The sequence below is a fragment of the Procambarus clarkii genome, chromosome 20 (assembly GCF_040958095.1).
Source record: "Procambarus clarkii isolate CNS0578487 chromosome 20, FALCON_Pclarkii_2.0, whole genome shotgun sequence".
Classification (NCBI taxonomy): Eukaryota; Metazoa; Arthropoda; class Malacostraca; order Decapoda; family Cambaridae; genus Procambarus; species Procambarus clarkii.
This window is the reverse complement of record NC_091169.1, coordinates 49,212,279-49,239,035: the sequence shown is the minus strand read 5'-3', so window position 1 is coordinate 49,239,035 and position 26,757 is coordinate 49,212,279. Positions and strand designations below refer to the sequence as shown.

The following is a 26,757-nucleotide window of genomic DNA, read 5'->3' as shown; positions in this document are numbered from 1 at the left end:
GACGGCTCCGGCAAGCCTAATGGACTGATGATGTCCTAGCTGCTGACGTTCAAGATGATGTTATTCCTCCTGTTGATATTCCAGCTGTTGATGTTACAGATGCTGATGTCCTTAGTTGCTGCTGATCTGAGCCATTATGCCCTTAGTTGGGCCCGTCAGCAAGCCCTTGGCAATGCTACTTCAGTTATGCCCCTCAGCTGGACCCCTCAGTATGCCCCTTAGCTGGGCCCGTCAGTTATGCCGCTTAGCTGGGCCCAGTTCCCGATGTTCCAGATGCAGGATGTTCCAGCCGTCGATGTTCTAGCTGTTGATGTTTCAGCTGGCGGTGTTCCAGCTGATGATGTTCCAACTGATGCTCTTCCAGCTGCTGATGTTACAGCCGGCGTTGTTCCAGCTGTAGATGTTCCACCTACTGATGTTCCAACTGCGGATGTTCCAGACGATGATGTTCCAGCCGATGATGTTCCAGCTGATGTTGTTCCAGCCGCTGATGTTACAGCTGCTGATGTTTCAGCCGCGGATGTTCCAACCGGTGATGTTCCAGCCGATGATGTTCCAGCTGGCGATGTTACAGCTAGCGATGTTCCAGCTGACGACGTTCCAGCTGCTGATGTTCCAGCTGGCGATGTTCCAGCTGACGACGTTCCAGCTGCCGATGCTCCAGCTGACGACGTTCCAGCTGCTGATGTTCCAGCTGATGATGTTCCAGCTGCTGATGTTCTAGCTGATGATGTTCCAGATGGATATGTTCCAGCTGACGACGTTCCAGCTGCTGATGTTCCAGCTGCCGATGTTCCAGCTGACGATGTTCCAGCTGACGACGTTCCAGCTGCCGATGCTCCAGCCGCTGATGTTCCAGCTGCTGATGTTCCAGCTGATGATGTTCCAGCTGGCGATGTTCCAGCTGACGACGTTCCAGCTGCTGATGTTCCAGCTACCGATGTTCCAGCTGGCGATGTTCCAGCTGCTGATGTTCCAGCTGCTGATGTTCCAGCTGGCGATGTTCCAGCTGACGACGTTCCATCTGCTGATGTTCCAGCTGCTGATGTTCCAGCTGGCGATGTTCCAGCTGACGACGTTCCAGCTGCTGATGTTCCAGCTGCCGATGTTCCAGCTGCTGATGTTCCAGCTGCTGATGTTCCGGCTGCTGATGTTCCAGCTGATGATGTTCCAGCTGCTGATGTTCCAGCTGCTGATGTTCCAGCTGCCGATATTCCAGCTGCTGACGTTCCAGCTGCTGATGCTCCAGCCGCTGATGTTCTAGTTGTTGATGTTCCAGCTGATGAGGTTCCGGGTATAATACTACCATTATTAGTATTATTCTCTACATTATTAGTATTATTATTTACTTTACAGTTCTATTCCAGAAATGAACAAATCCACAAGGGCCGTGACGAGGATTCGAACCCTAGTCCGGGAGCATCCCAGACACTGCCTTAATCGACTGAGCTACGACAGGGTTAAAACGAGTTGAAACCGAAGTTCTACTGAACTTACTGGATCCCGCGGCCTCTCCGAGGCACAACCAGGGTTTTACACAACTCCCCCCTGCACTCGAGCTATGTCAATAGGCCGTTCTCCCTCTTCGCCCTTTCATCATTACATACAGAAATCACATTAACGTGATACATCAAATGAAAGGAGTCCACCTGCGCTGCCGTTAAGTGAGGACGTGTCGCTTGTCCGCTCCGGCAGTTTGTGGTCGTTGCCGTTTTCGCCGGCAGGGGGTGTGGGGGTGTTTACCCTCCCTGCTGTTCCTGGTGGTGGAGACGTGGCGTGTTTTGCGATGGGCGGCCCTATTCCCGCTGTCGTGCGGTTAAACTCCATTGGATTGGAGTTTACTGGCCGTGCTGGTTACCCGCTGGTGGATGTGGTGTTGAGTGACATGCTTCGTGTCCCGGTTGGGGACGTATATGGCATTGAGCTGGTAACTGCTCACCGTGTTGTTATCAAGTTTGTGGGTGAGGCGGTGTACCGTGCTTTCTTACGGAGGTACGAGGAGGACTCTTGGGGTGTGGAGGTGAGCGTCCCGTTCACTGCTGCAGCTTCCCCGGCGGCGCCTGCAGTTCCTCCGGTTGTTGCCGTCCCTCCTCCGGTTCTTGAGGTACCGTCGGTTGGTCTGCCTGATCCTGTCGCTGTCCCAGCTGCTCCCGTGGGCCTTCCTGGAGCTCCCTGTGTGACTTCGCTGTCTTCTCCCTCGTCTTATGATGCTGCGCCTGGCCTTGTGTCCGTGACTCGGGTCCCGGATGTGCTTGGTGCTGGGGTGGCTGCGGAGCCTCCTGCTGTGTGTGGCCCGGTTCCCCCTGTGGTTGAGGCTGCTGCCGTCCTGGCGTCGGTTCCTTCGGCTCGTGGTACCCGTGTTTCTGGGTCACTTACCGGCTCTGACGATATACGGCCGGTGCCCAAACGTTCCCGGCGTTTGTCTTCTTCCTGGGCCGACGCTGGTGACTTCAGTGACTGTGGGGCTTCGGATGTTGACAGTGTGGATACGGATGCGTCGATGTCTCCGCAGTTCGTGGTGGCGGAGGTCCATGTGCCTGCCGGTGCTGGTGCCTGTGTCTCGGACGTACCTTCGGTTCTTTCTCCGCCGGGGGACTCTCCACAGTGGGGGGCGGTGGCTTCCGCTGTCAGGGGTGGTGTGGACTCTGGTGCTGGGCGTGGCCTGGTGGTGACGTTACGGAAGGATGCGCGCCGTCCGGGTTCCCTGCTGTCGTCTGGTGGTGTGCCCGGGGCCGCGAGTACCCCTGTGGTGCGGGTACGCGTTGGGGCCCTGGGGGACGTGTTGCCGGCGTCTGTGATACCACCGGGTCACTGGTCGAAGATTGCCGAGTTACTGCTGTCTGACGGACCGGAGTGCTTTCGTGGGGGGCAAGTTCCCTTCCTGTGGGGGCGAGTGGCGACTTCTCGCCTCATGAGTTCTACCATCTGGGTCCCCAGTTTGCAGGTGTTTGTTGCCCCGGTTCCGGATGTTATGGCGTCCCCGGGGGATGGACGAGACCCTTGGTAATAGGTGCTCTGGGAGGCGTTTAATGTAAGATTCCCGCGGGCCAAGTTCCCGGGCAAGTATGTGCTCTGATTTCTTGTGTATTTGCTCTGACATGCTGTGTGCCATTCTGGCTGTTTGTTTGCCCTGTTCTATTATGTGCTTCTGCCTCTTCCTTTGTGCGTAGCTTTGCCGTGTGGCATATTAGTTTCTAGTGCTTGACGTCACTCGTTTCGCGTTTTGGCTTAGCATTTCGCCTTTCCTGGCTTTGCGATTCACCCTTCACGGGTACGCCGGGGCGCATCCGATCCCACGATCGTCGTCGCCCCTAACTCAACAACATCAAATGAACAACTCCACAAGGGCCATGACGAGGATTCTATTCCAGTCTTTTTCGATTCTATTATTGTAGTTCTATTCCAGTCTTTTTTGTGGCCATTATTGTTATTTTTTTACTTTTATCTATTAATGTATTCTACCATAGTTTTGGATTGTTTCTGCCGCTCATTGCGCCTGCTCTCCGGAGGGCCCGTCCTGTAGCGGGTTTTTCAGTCCCAGTACTACTGCTCGGAGGGAGTATTGGGAGATTTCTTCCTTTCTATAGTGTTTCTAGACAACGCAGCGGCGCCGGGTTGCAGCCGCCCAGGGCCTACGTTATTTGTTACTTTATATATATATTCATTATTTACTCCTGAGCAACATTAATACTATATTATAGTATTAATGTTAATTCATATTCTTACCGTTATTATTCGGTACTATTTTACTATGAGCATAAACTATTATTACGGGTTATAATAACGGTAATAATTCATATTATTATCGTTATTATTCGGTACTATTTTACTATGAGCATAAACTATTATTACGGGTTTTGGCGTTACTATTTACTTTTTCAACTCGTACTTCGTGGCACTTTTGACGCTATATTTGTTATTTTACTATATCATTTTATATTATTAATATTATTTCTTATTACAGTTACGGATCAGTAGTATTACTGGCGTCGATTTAACTTTGCCTCAGATCTACAAGATATTGTTGAAGTTCTCGGCGTACTGCTGCTCTCGGATTGCCCATTGCCAATCCAAGGTTACACCCAACGGCTACTTAAAAGGCAAGTGCTTTGGCTCACTTATCAGCTCTATCATGATTTCGGAGTCCAACATGAGATGGAGACCAATTGTAATGGACTCTGCTCCATCCTTAGTAAATTTGTTGTATTTGTGTCTAGTTCGGACACAAGCATGTTACAGTTATGCCTTAAAGAATTGTTATATTATATTTGATTTACTGTTATATTATATATTGATTTGATATTATATATATCGGTTCTATGTTATATTTTTGTTTATATATTGATATGACTTATTGTTTATTTTATTATTTTTGTTCCATTTGATTTGAGTTATTATTTGATTGGTTTACTTCTGGCTTAACTTCTCCTGCCTTTGTTTGCCATAAGAAACTATGAAGTTCGCATAGCAGAGCAAGCAAAGTCAAATCCTAAAGGTTTTTTTTTCAGTTATATCGAACTAAGACTAGGGAAAGGATAGGTCCATTAAAATCTGAGACAGGTCAAATAACGGATAATGACAAGAAGATGAGTAGTATTTTCAACAAATATTTTATATCTGTATTTAGGAGTTTGAATTAGTTAGGAGCAAGGGAGGAATCCCGATCATATGTGGCATTCTTCCAAGAAAGGGAGTAGGAAATGAATGGATATCGAGGGCACTTGGTGTCAATTGCCGGCTGGAAAGATATTGCAAATCAAATGCAATATCTTTCATAGACAACTGGGAACACTTCTATGGAAGAAATGGAATGTATGCTCGTGATGGGGTGCATCTATCGAGAGCTGGGATTGTTGCTGTTGCGAACTCGTTGGAAGAAGTGGTTAGAGGTGTTTGTTTAGGTTTAAACTGTTAGCTGATAGAGGTAAGGGAATTGATTTGGAGGAAGGAGGTAATAAAAGTACGTGTTTGTGGGAGAAAGGAATTGGCAAAATGATCAGGGAAAGAGAAGGGCCTCAAAATATCAATCCACTTAGGGTATATTACACTAACAGTTGAAGTCTAAGAAATAAAATTAACGAATTAAATGCTCTTGTCTGCACAGAAAAAAATAGATATTATTGCACTTACCGAAACGTGGATGAATGTAGAAAATAGAGAACTATTAGCTGAATATCAAATAAATGGATTTAAACTATTTCACACAGATAGATATATTAGACGAGGAGGGGGAGTAGCCATATATGTAAGGGACAATTTGGAATGTAGTCTCAAAGAAGGAATCAAAACTGAGCCACACACAGAAACTATTTGGGTAGAATTATACGAAAAAGCAAATAATATTATAATAGGAGTTATATATAGGCCACCAAATTTAGACAGAATGGAAGCAAAGCATCTATGGGATGAAATATCTAGGGCATCTAGATCTAACAGTATTTATGTCATGGGTGACTTTAATTTTAGTGGAATAAACTGGTTGAACAAAACAGGGAATAGTGAAGCAGAAGATTTTCTAGAATTAATTGACGATTGCTTTCTTACGCAACACATTAAGGAACCAACACGGGAAAATAATATTTTAGATTTAGTGTTAACTAACAGGGAAACACAAATTAATGACATCGAAATAGGGAGTGAGCTAGGGAACAGTGATCACAAAGAAATCAGATTTAGCATAGAATGGAATAGACCTGTAGGAGAAAATTCTGTTAAAGTGCCAGATTTTCGAAAAGCTGATTTTAATAGCCTTAGAAATTTTTTGGGTCAAATTGATTGGAAAGTCTTGGGTATGGGGTGGGGGCCGGTCTTGGAGCGAGACATGAACCCAGCGATAGGTGACGTAAATGGGGATTTCGATGTGGATTCAATATATAACTTATTTAAGAATATTCTAAACAAAGCACAGGAACGTAGTATACCATACAAATTGAATAGATCGAATACCAATGACCCAAAGTGGATAACAAAGAATTTGAAGAACCTTATAGGTAAAAAGAGAGCTTGGTACAAAAGGACTAAAAATGGGGAGGTCACTTTAGAACAGGAATTCGTACAACTGGTTAGAAATGTTAAAAAAGAGATAAGGAAAGCAAAAAGAAACTATGAAGTTCGCATAGCAGGGCAAGCAAAGACAAATCCTAAAGGGTTTTTTCAGTTATATCGTATTAAGACTAGGGAAAGGATAGGTCCATTAAAAACTGAGACAGGTCAAATAACAGATAGTGATGAAGAGATGAGTAGTATTTTTAATAAATATTTTGTATCTGTATTTACTAAAGAGGAACTTAACAATATGCCTTCAGCCGAACAAGTCTATGTGGGTGGGGACGAGGACAGGTTGACGAGTTTAGCAGTTACCAGGGAGGATGTTCTTAAACAAATAGTAAAACTCAAACCAAACAAATCCCCAGGGCCGGATGAAGTGTTTGCCAGGGTGTTTAAAGAATGCAAAGAGGAGCTTTGTGACCCACTGTCAACCATATTTAATAAATCAATAGAGTCAGGCAGAGTGCCAGAGTTTTGGAAAGTTGCTAATGTGATACCAGTTTTTAAGAAAGGAGATAGATCACTTGCGTCTAACTATCGACCAATTAGCCTAACGTCTATTGTGGGAAAGTTACTCGAATCTATAATAGCAAATAAAATTCATCTTCATCTTGAAAAACATAAATTAATAATTGAGTCACAACATGGTTTTATAAATGGCCGTTCATGTTTAACAAATTTGTTATCTTTTTATTCTAGCATTGTTGAGGCAGTTGATAGTGGTAAGGATTGCGATGTTGTGTACCTTGACTTTAGCAAAGCTTTTGATACAGTGCCACATGAAAGACTGATTAAAAAGTTAGAGTCTCATGGTATTGGGGGTGCTATATTAAGCTGGATTAGGGCATGGCTATACCAAAGGAAACAGAGAGTTAGTATAAATGGAGTCAAGTCAGAGTGGGAAAATGTTGTAAGTGGGGTGCCTCAGGGCTCTGTCCTGGGACCTCTGTTGTTTATAATATATATAAATGATTTAGATTCAGGTTTGAGTAGCAACATTTGCAAATTTGCCGATGATACGAAAATCGGTAGGGAAATTAATTCGGAGGAGGACTCACTATCACTTCAAGTTGATCTAGATAGGGTTTTGAAATGGTCGAAGGATTGGCAGATGCAGTTTAATGCTGATAAATGTAAAGTTCTGAGGTTAGGTAATGATGATAGGGTTACAAGATACGAGCTAGATGGTGTTGAGATTGCGAAGTCGAATTGCGAAAGGGATCTGGGAGTTATGATTAGTACGAATTTAAAACAAAAGGATCAATGCATAAATGTTCGGAATAAGGCAAATCGGACACTTGGATTTATTAATCGCCGGGTTAGTAACAAGACACCTGGTGTGGTTCTCAAGCTATATATTGCTCTAGTTAGGCCCCATTTAGATTATGCAGTTCAGTTTTGGTCGCCATATTATAGAATGGATATAAATTCACTTGAACGTGTCCAGCGTAGGATGACTAAGTTAATTCCCCAAATTAGAAATCTTTCATATGAAGAAAGATTAACAAAGCTTAAGTTGCATTCACTGGAAAGGCGAAGAGTTAGGGGTGACATGATAGAGGTTTACAAGTGGGTGAATGGACATAACAAAGGGAATATTAATAGGGTATTAAAAGTATCAACACAAGACAGAACACGAAACAATGGATATAAATTGGATAAGTTTAGATTTAGGAAAGACTTGGGTAAATACTTGTTCAGTAACAGGGTTGTTGATTTGTGGAACCAATTGCCGCGTAACATTGTGGAGGTGGGGTCCCTCGATTGTTTCAAGCATGGGTTGGACATGTATATGAGTGGGATTGGGTGGTTATAAATAGGAGCTGCCTCGTATGGGCCAACAGGCCTTCTGCAGTTGCCTTTGTTCTTATGTTCTTATTTACTAAAGAACTTAACAATATGCCCTCAGCCGAACAAGTCTATGTGGGTGGGGATGAGGACAGGTTGACTAGTTTAGCAGTTACCAGGGAGGATGTAATTAAACAATTAGAAAAACTAAAACCAAACAAATCCCCAGGGCCGGATGAAGTGTTTGCCAGGGTGCTTAAAGAATGCAAAGAGGAGCTTTCCGAGCCACTGTCTAACATATTTAATAAATCAATAGAGGCAGGCAGAGTGCCAGAGTCATGGAAGGTAGCTAATGTGGTACCAATTTTTAAGAAAGGAGATAGATCACTTGCGTCAAACTATCGACCAATTAGCCTAACGTCTATTGTGGGAAAGTTACTTGAATCAATAATTGCAAATACAATTCGTCTTCATCTTGAAAAACATAAATTAATAAATGAGTCGCAACATGGTTTTACAAATGGCCGTTCATGCTTAACAAATTTGCTAACTTTTTATTCCAGCATAGTTGAGGTAGTTGATAGTGGTAAGGATTGTGATGTTGTGTACGCGTACTAGTGGCTGTACAAGAATGTATCAACTCTTGTATATATCTCAAAAAAAAAAAAAAAAAATACAGGTTCTAAATTAAGCAACTGACATATGTGGAGAGCTAGTGTCAAAATTTATATGTTTGTCCTGCACACCGCCCCCCATCCAGTGGGCGGCGGTGGATAGGTTACAATCACTTAGTTACTACCTACAGTTAGCAAACTGGGGATATTTGGCTAAAATTTCTGGTAGCAGATCATTTTGAATGAAATATTGACACATCGCTGGAACATTGGTTATAGAGTTGTCTCTAAATTCACGTATCTTTTCGCACTCCAGCACATAGTGACGGAGGGTGTGCGAATAATTTTGTTGACACAGTTTACATTTGGTCATAAGAACATAAGAACATAAGAACAAAGGTAACTGCAGAAGGCCTATTGGCCCATACGAGGCAGCTCCTATTCTATAACCACCCAATCCCACTCATATACTTGTCCAACCCGTGCTTGAAACAATCGAGGGACCCCACCTCCACAATGTTACGCGGCAATTGGTTCCACAAATCAACAACCCTGTTACTGAACCAGTATTTACCCAAGTCTTTCCTAAATCTAAACTTATCCAATTTATATCCATTGTTTCGTGTTCTGTCCTGTGTTGATACTTTTAATACCCTATTAATATCCCCCCGGTTATGTCCATTCATCCACTTGTAAACCTCTATCATGTCACCCCTAACTCTTCGCCTTTCCAGTGAATGCAACTTAAGCTTTGTTAATCTTTCTTCATATGAAAGATTTCTAATTTGGGGAATTAACTTAGTCATCCTACGCTGGACACGTTCAAGTGAATTTATATCCATTCTATAATATGGCGACCAAAACTGAACTGCATAATCTAAATGGGGCCTAACTAGAGCAAGATATAGCTTGAGAACCACACCAGGTGTCTTGTTACTAACGCTGCGATTAATAAATCCAAGTGTCCGATTTGCCTTATTACGAACATTTATGCATTGATCCTTTTGTTTTAAATTCTTACTAATCATAATCTTACTAATCAAATTTGATCAGTCGGTCAGGTGAATTCACAGTGAGAGGTTGTGTTAATCGGAGCTCCTGAGTGTTGTTATATTATCATAGCAATATGGAAGTTGTAGTTAAGGACCTGGTGACTCTAGTGGGAGCCCTGAGGACAGAGTTGGACTTTCTGCGGGAGGAGGTGCGTCAGCTTAAAGAACAACGAGAAGTAACGAAGGAGGAGACCAGCAGTAAAGGGACCTCGTCTTGGAGAGTTGTGAAAGACAGGGGCCTTAAGAAGACTTTGATAAAGCCGCCTTCAAACGCCATAGCAACCTCTAATTCATTTGACGTTTTGGAGGACGAGTGCTGTGGAGAGACTGTGGATCGCGCAAAAGGGAAAGCAACGAAGAGAAAGGAAGCGCAGGCCCCTCAGAGGGTAAAGGAAGTACCTAAGCAAACATTAGTTGTGGGAGATTCCCAGATAAGGTATTTGGATAGAACGTTTTGTGCTAGAGATAGGGGGAACAGGTTAAGGGTTTGCTATCCCGGAGCTGGCATTGGTGATATTATAAACAACATGAATGATATTATGGCTGGTAATGGGAACAATCCCATTATTTGCATTAGCGTGGGAGGAAATGATGTTGGTCGAGTTAGGAGTGAGGAACTGATTCAGAGGTATAAAACAGCCATAAAGTTAGTTAGGAGCAAGGGAGGAATCCCGATCATATGTGGCATTCTTCCAAGAAAGGGAGTGGGAAATGAATGGATATCGAGGGCACTTGGTGTCAATTGCCGGCTGGAAAGATATTGCAAATCAAATGCAATATCTTTCATAGACAACTGGGAACACTTCTATGGAAGAAATGAAATGTATGCTCGTGATGGGGTGCATCTATCGAGAGCTGGGGTTGTTGCTGTTGCGAACTCGTTAGAAGAAGTGGTTAGAGGTGTTTGTTTGGGTTTAAACTGTTAGTAGATAGAGGTATGGGAATTGATTTGGAGGAAGGAGGTAATAAAAGTATGTGTTTGTGGGAGAAAGGAATTGGCAAAACGACCAGGGAAAGAGAAGGTCCGCAAAATAACAATTCACTTAGGGTATATTACACTAACAGTAGAAGTCTAAGAAATAAAATTAACGAATTAAATGCTCTTGTCTGCACAGAAAAAATAGATATTATTGCACTTACCGAAACGTGGATGAATGTAGAAAATAGAGAACTATTAGCTGAATATCAAATATATGGATTTAAACTATTTCACACAGATAGATATATTAGACGAGGAGGTGGAGTAGCCATATATGTTAGGGACAATTTGAAATGTAGTCTCAAAGAGGGAATCAAAACAGAGCCACACACAGAAACTATTTGGATTGAATTAAACGAAAAAGCTAATAATATTATAATAGGAGTAATATATAGGCCACCAAATTTAGACAGAATGGAAGCAAAGCATCTATGGGATGAAATATCTAGAGCATCTAGATCTAACAGTATTTATGTCATGGGTGACTTTAATTTTAGCGGAATAAACTGGTTGAACAAAACAGGGAATAGTGAAGCAGAAGATTTTCTAGAATTAATTGACGATTGCTTTCTTACGCAACACATTAAGGAACCAACACGGGAAAATAATATTTTAGATTTAGTGTTAACTAACAGGGAAACGCAAATTAATGACATCGAAATAGGGAGTGAGCTAGGGAGCAGTGATCACAAAGAAATCAGATTTAGCATAGAATGGAATAGACCAGTAGGAGAAAATTCTGTTAAAGTGCCAGATTTTCGAAAAGCTGATTTTAATAGCCTAAGAAATTTTTTGGGTCAAATTGATTGGAAAGTCTTGGGTATGGGGTGTGGGCCGGTCTTGGAGCGAGACATGAACCCAGCGATAGGTGACTTAAATGGGGATTTCGATGTGGATTCAATATATAACTTATTTAAGAATATTCTAAACAAAGCACAGGAACGTAGTATACCATACAAATTGAATAGATCGAATACTAATGACCCAAAGTGGATAACAAAGAATTTGAAGAACCTTATAGGTAAAAAGAGAGCTTGGTACAAAAGGATTAAAAATGGGGAGGTCACTTTAGAACAGGAATTCGTACAACTGGTTAGAAATGTTAAAAAAGAGATAAGGAAAGCAAAAAGAAACTATGAAGTTCGCATAGCAGGGCAAGCAAAGACAAATCCTAAAGGGTTTTTTCAGTTATATCGTACTAAGACTAGGGAAAGGATAGGTCCATTAAAAACTGAGACAGGTCAAATAACAGATAGTGATGAAGAGATGAGTAGTATTTTTAATAAATATTTTGTATCTGTATTTACTAAAGAGGAACTTAACAATATGCCTTCAGCCGAACAAGTCTATGTGGGTGGGGACGAGGACAGGTTGACGAGTTTAACAGTTACCAGGGAGGATGTTCTTAAACAAATAGTAAAACTCAAACCAAACAAATCCCCAGGGCCGGATGAAGTGTTTGCCAGGGTGCTTAAAGAATGCAAAGAGGAGCTTTGTGACCCACTGTCAACCATATTTAATAAATCAATAGAGTCAGGCAGAGTGCCAGAGTTTTGGAAAGTTGCTAATGTGATACCAGTTTTTAAGAAAGGAGATAGATCACTTGCGTCTAACTATCGACCAATTAGCCTAACGTCTATTGTGGGAAAGTTACTCGAATCTATAATAGCAAATAAAATTCGTCTTCATCTTGAAAAACATAAATTAATAATTGAGTCGCAACATGGTTTTATAAATGGCCGTTCATGTTTAACAAATTTGTTATCTTTTTATTCTAGCATTATTGAGGCAGTTGATAGTGGTAAGGATTGCGATGTTGTATACCTTGACTTTAGCAAAGCTTTTGATACAGTGCCACATGAAAGACTGATTAAAAAGATAGAGTCTCATGGTATTGGGGGTGCTATATTAAGCTGGATTAGGGCATGGCTATACCAAAGGAAACAGAGAGTTAGTATAAATGGAATCAAGTCAGAGTGGGAAAATGTTGTAAGTGGAGTGCCTCAAGGCTCTGTCCTGGGACCTCTGTTGTTTATAATATATATAAATGATTTAGATTCAGGTTTGAGTAGCAACATTTGCAAATTTGCCGATGATACGAAAATCGGTAGGGAAATTAATTCGGAGGAGGACTCACTATCACTTCAAGTTGATCTACATAGGGTTTTGAAATGGTCAAAGGATTGGCAGATGCAGTTTAATGCTGATAAATGTAAAGTTCTGAGGTTAGGTAATGATGATAGAGTTACAAGATACGAGCTAGATGGTGTTGTGATTGCGAAGTCGGATTGCGAAAGGGATCTGGGAGTTATGATTAGTAAGAATTTAAAACAAAAGGATCAATGCATAAATGTTCGTAATAAGGCAAATCGGACACTTGGATTTATTAATCGCAGCGTTAGTAACAAGACACTTGGTGTGGTTCTCAAGCTATATCTTGCTCTAGTTAGGCCCCATTTAGATTATGCAGTTCAGTTTTGGTCGCCATATTATAGAATGGATATAAATTCACTTGAACGTGTCCAGCGTAGGATGACTAAGTTAATTCCCCAAATTAGAAATCTTTCATATGAAGAAAGATTAACAAAGCTTAAGTTGCATTCACTGGAAAGGCGAAGAGTTAGGGGTGACATGATAGAGGTTTACAAGTGGATGAATGGACATAACCGGGGGGATATTAATAGGGTATTAAAAGTATCAACACAGGACAGAACACGAAACAATGGGTATAAATTGGATAAGTTTAGATTTAGGAAAGACTTGGGTAAATACTGGTTCAGTAACAGGGTTGTTGATTTGTGGAACCAATTGCCGCGTAACATTGTGGAGGTGGGGTCCCTCGATTGTTTCAAGCACGGGTTGGACAAGTATATGAGTGGGATTGGGTGGTTATAGAATAGGAGCTGCCTCGTATGGGCCAATAGGCCTTCTGCAGTTACCTTTGTTCTTATGTTCTTATGTTCTTATAACTCCCAGATCCCTTTCGCAATCCGACTTCGCAATCACAACACCATCTAGCTCGTATCTTGTAACTCTATCATCATTACCTAACCTCAGAACTTTACATTTATCAGCATTAAACTGCATCTGCCAATCCTTTGACCATTTCAAAACCCTATCTAGATCAACTTGAAGTGATAGTGAGTCCTCCTCCGAATTAATTACCCTACCGATTTTCGTATCATCGGCAAATTTGCAAATGTTGCTACTCAAACCTGAATCTAAATCATTTATATATATTATAAACAACAGAGGTCCCAGGACAGAGCCTTGAGGCACTCCACTTACAACATTTTCCCACTCTGACTTGATTCCATTTATACTAACTCTCTGTTTCCTTTGGTATAGCCATGCCCTAATCCAGCTTAATATAGCACCCCCAATACCATGAGACTCTATTTTTTTAATCAGTCTTTCATGTGGCACTGTATCAAAAGCTTTGCTAAAGTCAAGGTATACAACATCGCAATCCTTACCACTATCAACTGCCTCAACAATGCTAGAATAAAAAGATAACAAATTTGTTAAACATAAACGGCCATTTATAAAACCATGTTGCGACTCAATTATTAATTTATGTTTTTCAAGATGAAGACGAATTTTATTTGCTATTATAGATTCGAGTAACTTTCCCACAATAGACGTTAGGCTAATTGGTCGATAGTTAGACGCAAGTGATCTATCTCCTTTCTTAAAAACTGGTATCACATTAGCAACTTTCCAAAACTCTGGCACTCTGCCTGACTCTATTGATTTAAGAACATAAGAACATAAGAACAAAGGTAACTGCAGAAGGCCTATTGGCCCATACGAGGCAGCTCCTATTCTATAACCACCCAATCCCACTCATATACTTGTCCAACCCGTGCTTGAAACAATCGAGGGACCCCACCTCCACAATGTTACGCGGCAATTGGTTCCACAAATCAACAACCCTGTTACTGAACCAGTATTTACCCAAGTCTTTCCTAAATCTAAACTTATCCAATTTATATCCATTGTTTCGTGTTCTGTCCTGTGTTGATACTTTTAATACCCTATTAATATCCCCCCGGTTATGTCCATTCATCCACTTGTAAACCTCTATCATGTCACCCCTAACTCTTCGCCTTTCCAGTGAATGCAACTTAAGCTTTGTTAATCTTTCTTCATATGAAAGATTTCTAATTTGGGGAATTAACTTAGTCATCCTACGCTGGACACGTTCAAGTGAATTTATATCCATTCTATAATATGGCGACCAAAACTGAACTGCATAATCTAAATGGGGCCTAACTAGAGCAAGATATAGCTTGAGAACCACACCAGGTGTCTTGTTACTAACGCTGCGATTAATAAATCCAAGTGTCCGATTTGCCTTATTACGAACATTTATGCATTGATCCTTTTGTTTTAAATTCTTACTAATCATAACTCCCAGATCCCTTTCGCAATCCGACTTCGCAATCACAACACCATCTAGCTCGTATCTTGTAACTCTATCATCATTACCTAACCTCAGAACTTTACATTTATCAGCATTAAACTGCATCTGCCAATCCTTTGACCATTTCAAAACCCTATCTAGATCAACTTGAAGTGATAGTGAGTCCTCCTCCGAATTAATTTCCCTACCGATTTTCGTATCATCGGCAAATTTGCAAATGTTGCTACTCAAACCTGAATCTAAATCATTTATATATATTATAAACAACAGAGGTCCCAGGACAGAGCCTTGAGGCACTCCACTTACAACATTTTCCCACTCTGATTTGATTCCATTTATACTAACTCTCTGTTTCCTTTGGTATAGCCATGCCCTAATCCAGCTTAATATAGCACCCCCAATACCATGAGACTCTATTTTTTTAATCAGTCTTTCATGTGGCACTGTATCAAAAGCTTTGCTAAAGTCAAGGTATACAACATCGCAATCCTTACCACTATCAACTGCCTCAACAATGCTAGAATAAAAAGATAACAAATTTGTTAAACATGAACGGCCATTTATAAAACCATGTTGCGACTCAATTATTAATTTATGTTTTTCAAGATGAAGACGAATTTTATTTGCTATTATAGATTCGAGTAACTTTCCCACTATAGACGTTAGGCTAATTGGTCGATAGTTAGACGCAAGTGATCTATCTCCTTTCTTAAAAACTGGTATCACATTAGCAACTTTCCAAAACTCTGGCACTCTGCCTGACTCTATTGATTTATTAAATATGGTTGACAGTGGGTCACAAAGCTCCTCTTTGCATTCTTTAAGCACCCTAGCAAACACTTCATCCGGCCCTGGGGATTTGTTTGGTTTGAGTTTTACTATTTGTTTAAGAACATCCTCCCTGGTAACTGCTAAACTCGTCAACCTGTCCTCGTCCCCACCCACATAGACTTGTTCGGCTGAAGGCATATTGTTAAGTTCCTCTTTAGTAAATACAGATACAAAATATTTATTAAAAATACTACTCATCTCTTCATCACTATCTGTTATTTGACCTGTCTCAGTTTTTAATGGACCTATCCTTTCCCTAGTCTTAGTACGATATAACTGAAAAAAACCTTTAGGATTTGTCTTTGCTTGCCCTGCTATGCGAACTTCATAGTTTCTTTTTGCTTTCCTTATCTCTTTTTTAACATTTCTAACCAGTTGTACGAATTCCTGTTCTAAAGTGACCTCCCCATTTTTAATCCTTTTGTACCAAGCTCTCTTTTTACCTATAAGGTTCTTCAAATTCTTTGTTATCCACTTTGGGTCATTAGTATACGATCTATTCAATTTGTATGGTATACTACGTTCCTGTGCTTTGTTTAGAATATTCTTAAATAAGTTATATATTGAATCCACATCGAAATCCCCATTTAAGTCACCTATCGCTGGGTTCATGTCTCGCTCCAAGACCGGCCCACACCCCATACCCAAGCCTTTCCAATCAATTTGACCCAAAAAATTTCTTAGGCTATTAAAATCAGTTTTTCGAAAATCTGGCACTTTAACAGAATTTTCTCCTACTGGTCTATTCCATTCTATGCTAAATCTGATTTCTTTGTGATCACTGCTCCCTAGCTCACTCCCTATTTCGATGTCATTAATTTGCGTTTCCCTGTTAGTTAACACTAAATCTAAAATATTATTTTCCCGTGTTGGTTCCTTAATGTGTTGCGTAAGAAAGCAATCGTCAATTAATTCTAGAAAATCTTCTGCTTCACTATTCCCTGTTTTGTTCAACCAGTTTATTCCGCTAAAATTAAAGTCACCCATGACATAAATACTGTTAGATCTAGATGCTCTAGATATTTCATCCCATAGATGCTTTGCTTCCATTCTGTCTAAATTTGGTGGCCTATATATTACTCCTATTATAATATTATTAGCTTTTTCGTTTAATTCAATCCAAATAGTTTCTGTGTGTGGCTCTGTTTTGATTCCCTCTTTGAGACTACATTTCAAATTGTCCCTAACATATATGGCTACTCCACCTCCTCGTCTAATATATCTATCTGTGTGAAATAGTTTAAATCCATATATTTGATATTCAGCTAATAGTTCTCTATTTTCTACATTCATCCACGTTTCGGTAAGTGCAATAATATCTATTTTTTCTGTGCAGACAAGAGCATTTAATTCGTTAATTTTATTTCTTAGACTTCTACTGTTAGTGTAATATACCCTAAGTGAATTGTTATTTTGCGGACCTTCTCTTTCCCTGATCGTTTTGCCAATTCCTTTCTCCCACAAACACATACTTTTATTACCTCCTTCCTCCAAATCAATTCCCATACCTCTATCTACTAACAGTTTAAACCCAAACAAACACCTCTAACCACTTCTTCTAGCGAGTTCGCAACAGCAACAACCCCAGCTCTCGATAGATGCACCCCATCACGAGCATACATTTCATTTCTTCCATAGAAGTGTTCCCAGTTGTCTATGAAAGATATTGCATTTGATTTGCAATATCTTTCCAGCCGGCAATTGACACCAAGTGCCCTCGATATCCATTCATTTCCCACTCCCTTTCTTGGAAGAATGCCACATATGATCGGGATTCCTCCCTTGCTCCTAACTAACTCTATGGCTGTTTTATACCTCTGAATCAGTTCCTCACTCCTGACTCGACCAACATCATTTCCTCCCACGCTAATGCAAATAATGGGATTGTTCCCATTACCAGCCATAATATCATTCATGTTGTTTATAATATCACCAATGCCAGCTCCGGGATAGCAAACCCTTAACCTGTTCCCCCTATCTCTAGCACAAAACGTTCTATCCAAATACCTTATCTGGGAATCTCCCACAACTAATGTTTGCTTAGGTACTTCCTTTACTTTCTGAGGGGCCTGCGCTTCCTTTCTCTTCGTTGCTTTCCCTTTTGCGCGATCCACAGTCTCTCCACAGCACTCGTCCTCCAAAACGTCAAATGAATTTGAAGTTGCTATGGCGTTTGAAGGCGGCTTTATCAAAGTCTTCTTAAGGCCCCTGTCTTTCGCAACTCTCCAAGACGAGGTCCCTTTACTGCTGGTCTCCTCCTTCGTTACTTCTCGTTGTTTTTTAAGCTGACGCACCTCCTCCCGCAGAGAGTCCAACTCTGTTCTCAGGGCTCCCACTAGAGTCACCAGGTCCTTCACTACAACTTCCATATTGCTATGATAATATAACAACACTCAGGAGCTCCGGTTAACACAACCTCTCACTGTGACTTCACCTGACCGATTTATTAAATATGGTTGACAGTGGGTCACAAAGCTCCTCTTTGCATTCTTTAAGCACCCTAGCAAACACTTCATCCGGCCCTGGGGATTTGTTTGGTTTGAGTTTTACTATTTGTTTAAGAACATCCTCCCTGGTAACTGCTAAACTCGTCAACCTGTCCTCGTCCCCACCCACATAGACTTGTTCGGCTGAAGGCATATTGTTAAGTTCCTCTTTAGTAAATACAGATACAAAATATTTATTAAAAATACTACTCATCTCTTCATCACTATCTGTTATTTGACCTGTCTCAGTTTTTAATGGACCTATCCTTTCCCTAGTCTTAGTACGATATAACTGAAAAAACCCTTTAGGATTTGTCTTTGCTTGCCCTGCTATGCGAACTTCATAGTTTCTTTTTGCTTTCCTTATCTCTTTTTTTAACATTTCTAACCAGTTGTACGAATTCCTGTTCTAAAGTGACCTCCCCATTTTTAATCCTTTTGTACCAAGCTCTCTTTTTACCTATAAGGTTCTTCAAATTCTTTGTTATCCACTTTGGGTCATTAGTATACGATCTATTCAATTTGTATGGTATACTACGTTCCTGTGCTTTGTTTAGAATATTCTTAAATAAGTTATATATTGAATCCACATCGAAATCCCCATTTAAGTCACCTATCGCTGGGTTCATGTCTCGCTCCAAGACCGGCCCCCACCCCATACCCAAGCCTTTCCAATCAATTTGACCCAAAAAATTTCTTAGGCTATTAAAATCAGCTTTTCGAAAATCTGGCACTTTAACAGAATTTTCTCCTACTGGTCTATTCCATTCTATGCTAAATCTGATTTCTTTGTGATCACTGCTCCCTAGCTCACTCCCTATTTCGATGTCATTAATTTGCGTTTCCCTGTTAGTTAACACTAAATCTAAAATATTATTTTCCCGTGTTGGTTCCTTAATGTGTTGCGTAAGAAAGCAATCGTCAATTAATTCTAGAAAATCTTCTGCTTCACTATTCCCTGTTTTGTTCAACCAGTTTATTCCGCTAAAATTAAAGTCACCCATGACATAAATACTGTTAGATCTAGATGCTCTAGATATTTCATCCCATAGATGCTTTGCTTCCATTCTGTCTAAATTTGGTGGCCTATATATTACTCCTATTATAATATTATTAGCTTTTTCGTTTAATTCAATCCAAATAGTTTCTGTGTGTGGCTCTGTTTTGATTCCCTCTTTGAGACTACATTTCAAATTGTCCCTAACATATATGGCTACTCCACCTCCTCGTCTAATATATCTATCTGTGTGAAATAGTTTAAATCCATATATTTGATATTCAGCTAATAGTTCTCTATTTTCTACATTCATCCACGTTTCGGTAAGTGCAATAATATCTATTTTTTCTGTGCAGACAAGAGCATTTAATTCGTTAATTTTATTTCTTAGACTTCTACTGTTAGTGTAATATACCCTAAGTGAATTGTTATTTTGCGGACCTTCTCTTTCCCTGATCGTTTTGCCAATTCCTTTCTCCCACAAACACATACTTTTATTACCTCCTTCCTCCAAATCAATTCCCATACCTCTATCTACTAACAGTTTAAACCCAAACAAACACCTCTAACCACTTCTTCTAGCGAGTTCGCAACAGCAACAACCCCAGCTCTCGATAGATGCACCCCATCACGAGCATACATTTCATTTCTTCCATAGAAGTGTTCCCAGTTGTCTATGAAAGATATTGCATTTGATTTGCAATATCTTTCCAGCCGGCAATTGACACCAAGTGCCCTCGATATCCATTCATTTCCCACTCCCTTTCTTGGAAGAATGCCACATATGATCGGGATTCCTCCCTTGCTCCTAACTAACTCTATGGCTGTTTTATACCTCTGAATCAGTTCCTCACTCCTGACTCGACCAACATCATTTCCTCCCACGCTAATGCAAATAATGGGATTGTTCCCATTACCAGCCATAATATCATTCATGTTGTTTATAATATCACCAATGCCAGCTCCGGGATAGCAAACCCTTAACCTGTTCCCCCTATCTCTAGCACAAAACGTTCTATCCAAATACCTTATCTGGGAATCTCCCACAACTAATGTTTGCTTAGGTACTTCCTTTACTTTCTGAGGGGCCTGCGCTTCCTTTCTCTTCGTTGCTTTCCCTTTTGCGCGATCCACAGTCTCTCCACAGCACTCGTCCTCCAAAACGTCAAATGAATTTGAAGTTGCTATGGCGTTTGAAGGCGGCTTTATCAAAGTCTTCTTAAGGCCCCTGTCTTTCGCAACTCTCCAAGACGAGGTCCCTTTACTGCTGGTCTCCTCCTTCGTTACTTCTCGTTGTTTTTTAAGCTGACGCACCTCCTCCCGCAGAGAGTCCAACTCTGTCCTCAGGGCTCCCACTAGAGTCACCAGGTCCTTCACTACAACTTCCATATTGTGTGTTAACCTGTAATGTTAAATGGGATTCTTGTAATGTTATTTGTCTATTTGTACTCACTGAATTTGTGCGCCCCTTGAGGGACTTGAAGTAGAGGGGGTAGAAATAGCCTAAGCTACTCTATCCCTTTGAGATGTATTTATTACTTATCTCAATAAACATACTTGAACTTGAACTTGAACTGGCAGCTCCTATTTATAACCACCCAATCCCACTCATATACATGTCCAACCCACGCTTGAATTGTGTTTGCCAGGGTGCTTAAAGAATGCAAAGAGGAGCTTTGTGACCCACTGTCAACCATATTTAACAAATCAATAGAGTCAGGCAGAGTGCCAGAGTTTTGGAAAGTTGCTAATGTGATACCAGTTTTTAAGAAAGGAGATAGATCATTTGCGTCTAACTATCGACCAATTAGCCTAACGTCTATTGTGGGAAAGTTACTCGAATCTATAATAGCAAATAAAATTCGTCTTCATCTTGAAAAACATAAATTAATAATTGAGTCGCAACATGGTTTTATAAATGGCCGTTCATGTTTAACAAATTTGTTATCTTTTTATTCTAGCATAGTTGAGGCAGTTGATAGTGGTAAGGATTGTGATGTTGTGTACCTTGACTTTAGCAAAGCTTTTGATACAGTGCCACATGAAAGACTGATAAAAAAGATAAGAGTCTCATGGTATTGGGGGTGGTATATTAAGCTGGATTAGGGAATGGCTATACCAAAGGAAACAGAGAGTTAGTATAAATGGAATCAAGTCAGAGTGGGAAAATGTTGTAAGTGGAGTGCCTCAGGGCTCTGTCCTGGGACCTCTGTTGTTTATAATATATATAAATGATTTAGATTCAGGTTTGAGTAGCAACATTTGCAAATTTGCCGATGATACGAAAATCGGTAGGGAAATTAATTCAGAGGAGGACTCACTATCACTTCAAGTTGATCTAGATAGGGTTTTGAAATGGTCAAAGGATTGGCAGATGCAGTTTAATGCTGATAAATGTAAAGTTCTGAGGTTAGGTAATGATGATAGAGTTACAAGATACGAGCTAGATGGTGTTCCCTGGAAACACAAACCGAAACTGTCTCTATTTTCCGCTTGTTACAACTTGAAATAAAGTTGTTACATCTTGGCTTAACGTGTTTATGACGTATTAGAACGTTGTTACAACTTACTATATTGGTTGTTATAACTGGTTAGGAAGTGTTAAAACTTGCTCGAACGTTGTACCAACGTCGTAGTTTCGGTGTGTGTTTGGCGGGTTGAGATTGCGAAAGGGATCTGGGAGTTATGATTAGTAAGAATTTAAAACAAAATGATCAATGCATAAATGTTCGTAATAAGGCAAATCGGACACTTGGATTTATTAATCGCCGGGTTAGTAACAAGACACCTGGTGTGGTTCTCAAGCTATATCTTGCTCTGGTTAGGCCCCATTTAGATTATGCAGTTCAGTTTTGGTCGCCATATTATAGAATGGATATAAATTCACTTGAACGTGTCCAGCGTAGGATGACTAAGTTAATTCCCCAAATAAGAAATCTTTCATATGAAGAAAGATTAACAAAGCTTAAGTTACATTCACTGGAAAGGCGAAGAGTTAGGGGTGACATGATAGAGGTTTACAAGTGGGTGAATGGACATAACAAAGGGAATATTAATAGGGTATTAAAAGTATCAACACAAGACAGAACACGAAACAATGGGTATAAATTGGATAAGTTTAGATTTACGAAAGACTTGGGTAAATACTGGTTCAATAACAGGGTTGTTGATTTGTGGAACCAATTACCGCGTAACGTGCTGGAGGTGGGGTACCTCGATTGTTTCAAGCGCGGGTTGGAGAAGTATATGAGTGGGATTGGGTGGTTATTAATAGGAGCTGCCTCGTATGGGCCAATGGGCCTTCTGCAGTTGCCTTTGTTCTTATGTTCTTACTTGTAACCGAGTCTAAGCCGAGCAGTAGTAACATCTAGAAGTCTGCTGATTTTATTGGATGATCCATAGATGTGTGGCTCCTCTTGCATGATAGTATGATGATAGATGGAATTACTGGTGTCAATTTCACTTACCTTACCTTATCTTACTAAGTCTACTGTGTTCTACTTTGCCTTTGTTATCTCTGTTTCTGTTCTCTCTCTTTTGTGTATGTCTGCTCTTCAATGGAGTATTCGAGGTTTTTATGCCAACTTCCATGAACTCTAACTTCTAATCACGCAGTTTTCGCCGCTTTATGTTTTTCTCCAGGAGCCGATGCTTGTTGCTCGTCCTGGTCACATCCGTAGTTGTTCCTTTCTCTCTTTCCTTCCAGCTATTGCTGGGGCCCGTACCTCTACTGCTCTCTTGATCCGTCTTAATATTACCTTCATCCTCCTACTTTTTTAGTCGCCCATTCGGTGTTCTGCGGCCCGTATCTTTGTGAGTAAATGATATACAGTCTGCTCCATTTATCTCCTCCCAAATATCCCGTTTTCTCTTCCTGATCTTAAACACCTGTTGGACTCCTTACCAGAGCCTATGCTCCTTTTGGGTGATTTTAACTGTCAGCATACCTTCTGGGGCGATGTTCTGACAAACACCCGGGGCCGCCTTCTCGAACCATTTGTCCTTTCTTTTCTGTCTCTTCTGAATTCTGGTGAGCCAACTCATGTTGAGTCACGCACTCGCATCCTTCCCTGTCTTGATTTTTCTCTCTGCTCATCTTCTCTTTATTTGGACATAACCTGGCGGGTTCTTGATGACCTCCATAACAATAATCATTTCCCCATCCTTGTCTCCTTTTTCTCTTTTCACCCCTCTTCTCTCCTTTCCTAGGTGGCAGTTTGGCAAGGCCGACTGGAACCTCTTCACCTTACGCACTACTCTTTCCGACCTCTCTGATCTGCCTCTCCCCCGAGCCTTCCTATTTCATGGCATATTTTTTGAAGCTACCCTCTGCTTTGTTCCTCGCTCTACCTCCCGGGTCTCGGGAAAGTGAGACTGCATTCCCCTGGTGGAATGCAGATTGCTCGGGCTGTCCGCTGTAAGCGTGCAGCCTGGAAGAAACAGTCGCCGACGAACGCCAGATTCTTTTATTTTGTTTCGGAAGGCGAGTGCGGTAGCCCGTAGGGCCATCCGTACGGCTAAACGTGAGAGTTGGAGATCTTACGTTTCCACCATTACGTCTGACACTCCTCTGTTGGAAGAAAATCCCCAAGATAGGTGTCTCGCCAGTCCTTCACCTCCGCGAAGGTGGTGGATGTTTGTGTCTGTGGCAGATCTTTGTATTGTGGCGGATCTGGTGTCGTTCGTGACCGAGCTGGGTTCACACTTTTCGACTGTTAGCTCCGGTTCTCATCTTCCTCCTTCTTTCCTTTCTCGTACAGATGCAGATGTGGAATGATTCTTGAATCTTGTCCCTTAGATTTTCGCACTCATCTTCAGCTTCCTTATAACGATTCATTCTCTCAGATCTCCAGTCTGCCCTGGCCCTTTGCGGTTCTACGGCGGCGGGCTCATATTATATTAATTATGAGATGCTTCGCCATCTCCCTCCAATATACGTTTCAGTCAATACTGAATGTTCATAATCGTGTCTGGGAGTCGTCGTCAGTCTCTGAGAACTGGCTTGAGGCAATTGTTCTTCCTATTAGGAAACCAGGTTCTCTATGGTCATCCCCTAAAGACTTTCGCTCCATTACTCTCACGAGTTGCGTCTGCAAACTCTTTGAACTTATGGTCAATGTCCGTCTGATGTGGTTCTTAGATCGCTGTCACCACCTCTCCCCTTCTCAATTTGGTTTTCGCAATGGTCGCAGCACGACTGATGTCCTCGTGAACATGAAGGTCTATATTCGTACTACCATGGCTACGAAACCCTCTGTTGTTGCTGTCCTTTTTGACCTGGAAAAGGCATACAACATCACGTGGAGATACCATATCCTGTCCCAACTCCGTTCTTTTGGCCTTCATGGTAATCTCTCACTCTTCCTACAAACTATTCTCCCTAGTCGTTCCTTTAGAGTCAGACTTGGTACCACTCTCTCTGCCTCTTTTCGGCAATATGAAGGTATACCCCAAGGTAATGTTCTGAGCACTACTCTTTTTCTTGGTTGCCCTCAATGGTCTTCTTTCCTCCCTTCCCTCTGGCGTTTTCTCAGCCCTCTATGTTGACGATCTTACACTCTGCTGTCAAGGTGATGACTCACCTTTCCTCCAACAGCTGCTTCAACTTGTGATTGATTGTTGCCGCCGAAGGCGGCTAGTTTATTGTGCACCCCATACTCATCCTGTGAGCGGTAGCGCAAAAGCATTACAGAGGGCACAAAAATGCCGTGTCATCCTGGGCCACCAATTATGGCTTCAAGTTATCTACATCTAAAACTTGTGCCAATACTTTTACTTGGAAGCAAGTCGTTCTTCGTTCCCCTTTGTTGCTTTATGGCAATCTCCTTTTGTACAAAGATTCTTCTAAGCTTTTGGTTGTTATTCTTTGACAATCAATTGTCTTGTTCACTCCATATCTTTTACCTCCGAGTTGAATGCTCTAAGGCCTTTAACCTACATAAGGTCTTGTCCCATACGTTCTGGGAAGCTGATAGGCACACGCTCCTTTCTTTACATTCCTCTCTCGTGCTGTCTAAACTCGATTATGGCTGTCCTGCTTACTCGTCTGCCTTTCCCTCAACTCTTCACAGTCTTGATGCTCTTCACCATACTGGGCTACACCTCAGCTCTGGGGCCTTTCTCTCGACTCCTACCCGGGCCCTGTATGTTGAGACCGGCATCCTGTCTCTACAGGATCGCTACTGTCTTCGCTACTTTGCGTGGTCCTTACAACACTCTCGCTTATGTCATACTTTGACCATTACCCCTCCAATGGTCCCTGTTCCCTTTCACCACCTTCCCTTTCACTATTACGACTTAATCAAACCAGAAATGCTCTACAAATCAAGGGGCCCAGAATGTGGAATGACCTTCCCGACCATGTTAAAGACTGTACCTCTCTCAACCAGTTTAAGTTAAAAACAAAGCTATACCTAATAAATTCCCTGTAACCTACCTTACCCTTCTATTGTCAACCAATGTCTGTTTTTCTTTAAAGAGCGCTGTTTGTCGACATATTTGTATTTGTGCTGCTTTTTCATCTATGTTTTCATTTCTTGTTTTCATCTACTCATTATGCTCAATTAGTATTAAGCTTGTCATTTAAGTTTATCATGCCCGAAACGCTTTGCGTAATAGTGGCTTTAGGCATTGTATGTACTAGCTCTACCTATAAGTCAACCAATCTTTGTAAAAATTTATTGTATGTATGTACCTTACCTAAATAAACATTTTATTATTATTTTTTTATGATTGTCTCGCTGCAAGGTTCTCTCTCGGTTCGTGTTACCAATGTTTCTCCTCGTGTCGTTCCATCCTTACCCCCATGGGAAGAATGGGGTCCCTCTTCCTATGTTTTGTAGAACCTCGACCCGCATGTCTAAAGCTTTTACCCCTTCTACAGTTCTGAAACACCTTTTCCTTGCTCACTTTTTTCACACTCCAGCTCAATCTCTCTGTCTTCACAGATGGGTCTAAGTCTGCCGATGGTGTAGGCTACTCCGCTGTGTTTGCTAACTGCACCTATATGTATCGCCTGCCCCCGGAGACTAGCATCTTCATGGCAGAACTTTATGCAATTCTCTATGCTCTTCGTCAACTGCTTTCTCGCTGTCAATCTTCCTTTGTTGTAGTTGACTCTCACAGTGCCCTCATGGCTCTAGAGTCCTTTAATACTGTCCATCCTGTTGTCTTCGAAATTCAATGTTGACTGTTTCTTATCTCCAGCAGATCTAAGACAGTCAAGTTTTGCTGGGTTCCAAGCGATATTGGTGTTGAGGAGGCTATCCGCACTTGTCCCATTTCCTGCAAAAGTGTTCCTTATTTTGATTTCGACCCAGTTATTCATTCCTCAATCTGTGCCCGTTGGCACGATCACTGGTCTTCTGTTACTTTTAATAAACTGCGTGCTCTTAAGAGTAGCGTGTCCCCATGGCCTAGCTTCCTCCTACCACCGTAATCGGCAGTGAGAAACGCTCTGGCAAGGTTATGTATTGGCTATACACGTTAAACTCACGGTCACTTAATGGAGCACCACCTTGCTCCTTATTGTTCAAA

At 41.4% G+C, this 26,757-nt stretch overlaps 1 protein-coding gene across 1 annotated transcript; it reads left to right on the top strand.

Annotated features, from left to right (window-relative positions):
* The first annotated feature begins 264 nt into the window (after window positions 1-264).
* Window positions 265-26,410, top strand: LOC123755491 (fibrous sheath CABYR-binding protein-like). Its single transcript, XM_069328171.1, has 3 exons — window positions 265-1,287; window positions 3,965-4,100; window positions 26,169-26,410. The coding sequence occupies exons 1-3, from the start codon at window positions 265-267 to the stop codon at window positions 26,408-26,410; spliced, it is 1,401 nt and encodes a 466-aa protein (XP_069184272.1).
* The last annotated feature ends 347 nt before the right edge of the window (window positions 26,411-26,757 follow it).

Bases quoted from the DNA above. Each gene is read 5' to 3' on its own strand.
- LOC123755491 (XM_069328171.1), top strand. From the start codon at position 265: ATGTTCCAGATGCAGGATGTTCCAGCCGTCGATGTTCTAGCTGTTGAT. The intron at 1,288-3,964 runs GTTCCGGGTATA...TTCTTATTACAG, and splicing joins TTGATGTTCCAGCTGATGAG to TTACGGATCAGTAGTATTAC. The intron at 4,101-26,168 runs GCAAGTGCTTTG...CTGTCTTCACAG, and splicing joins ACCCAACGGCTACTTAAAAG to ATGGGTCTAAGTCTGCCGAT.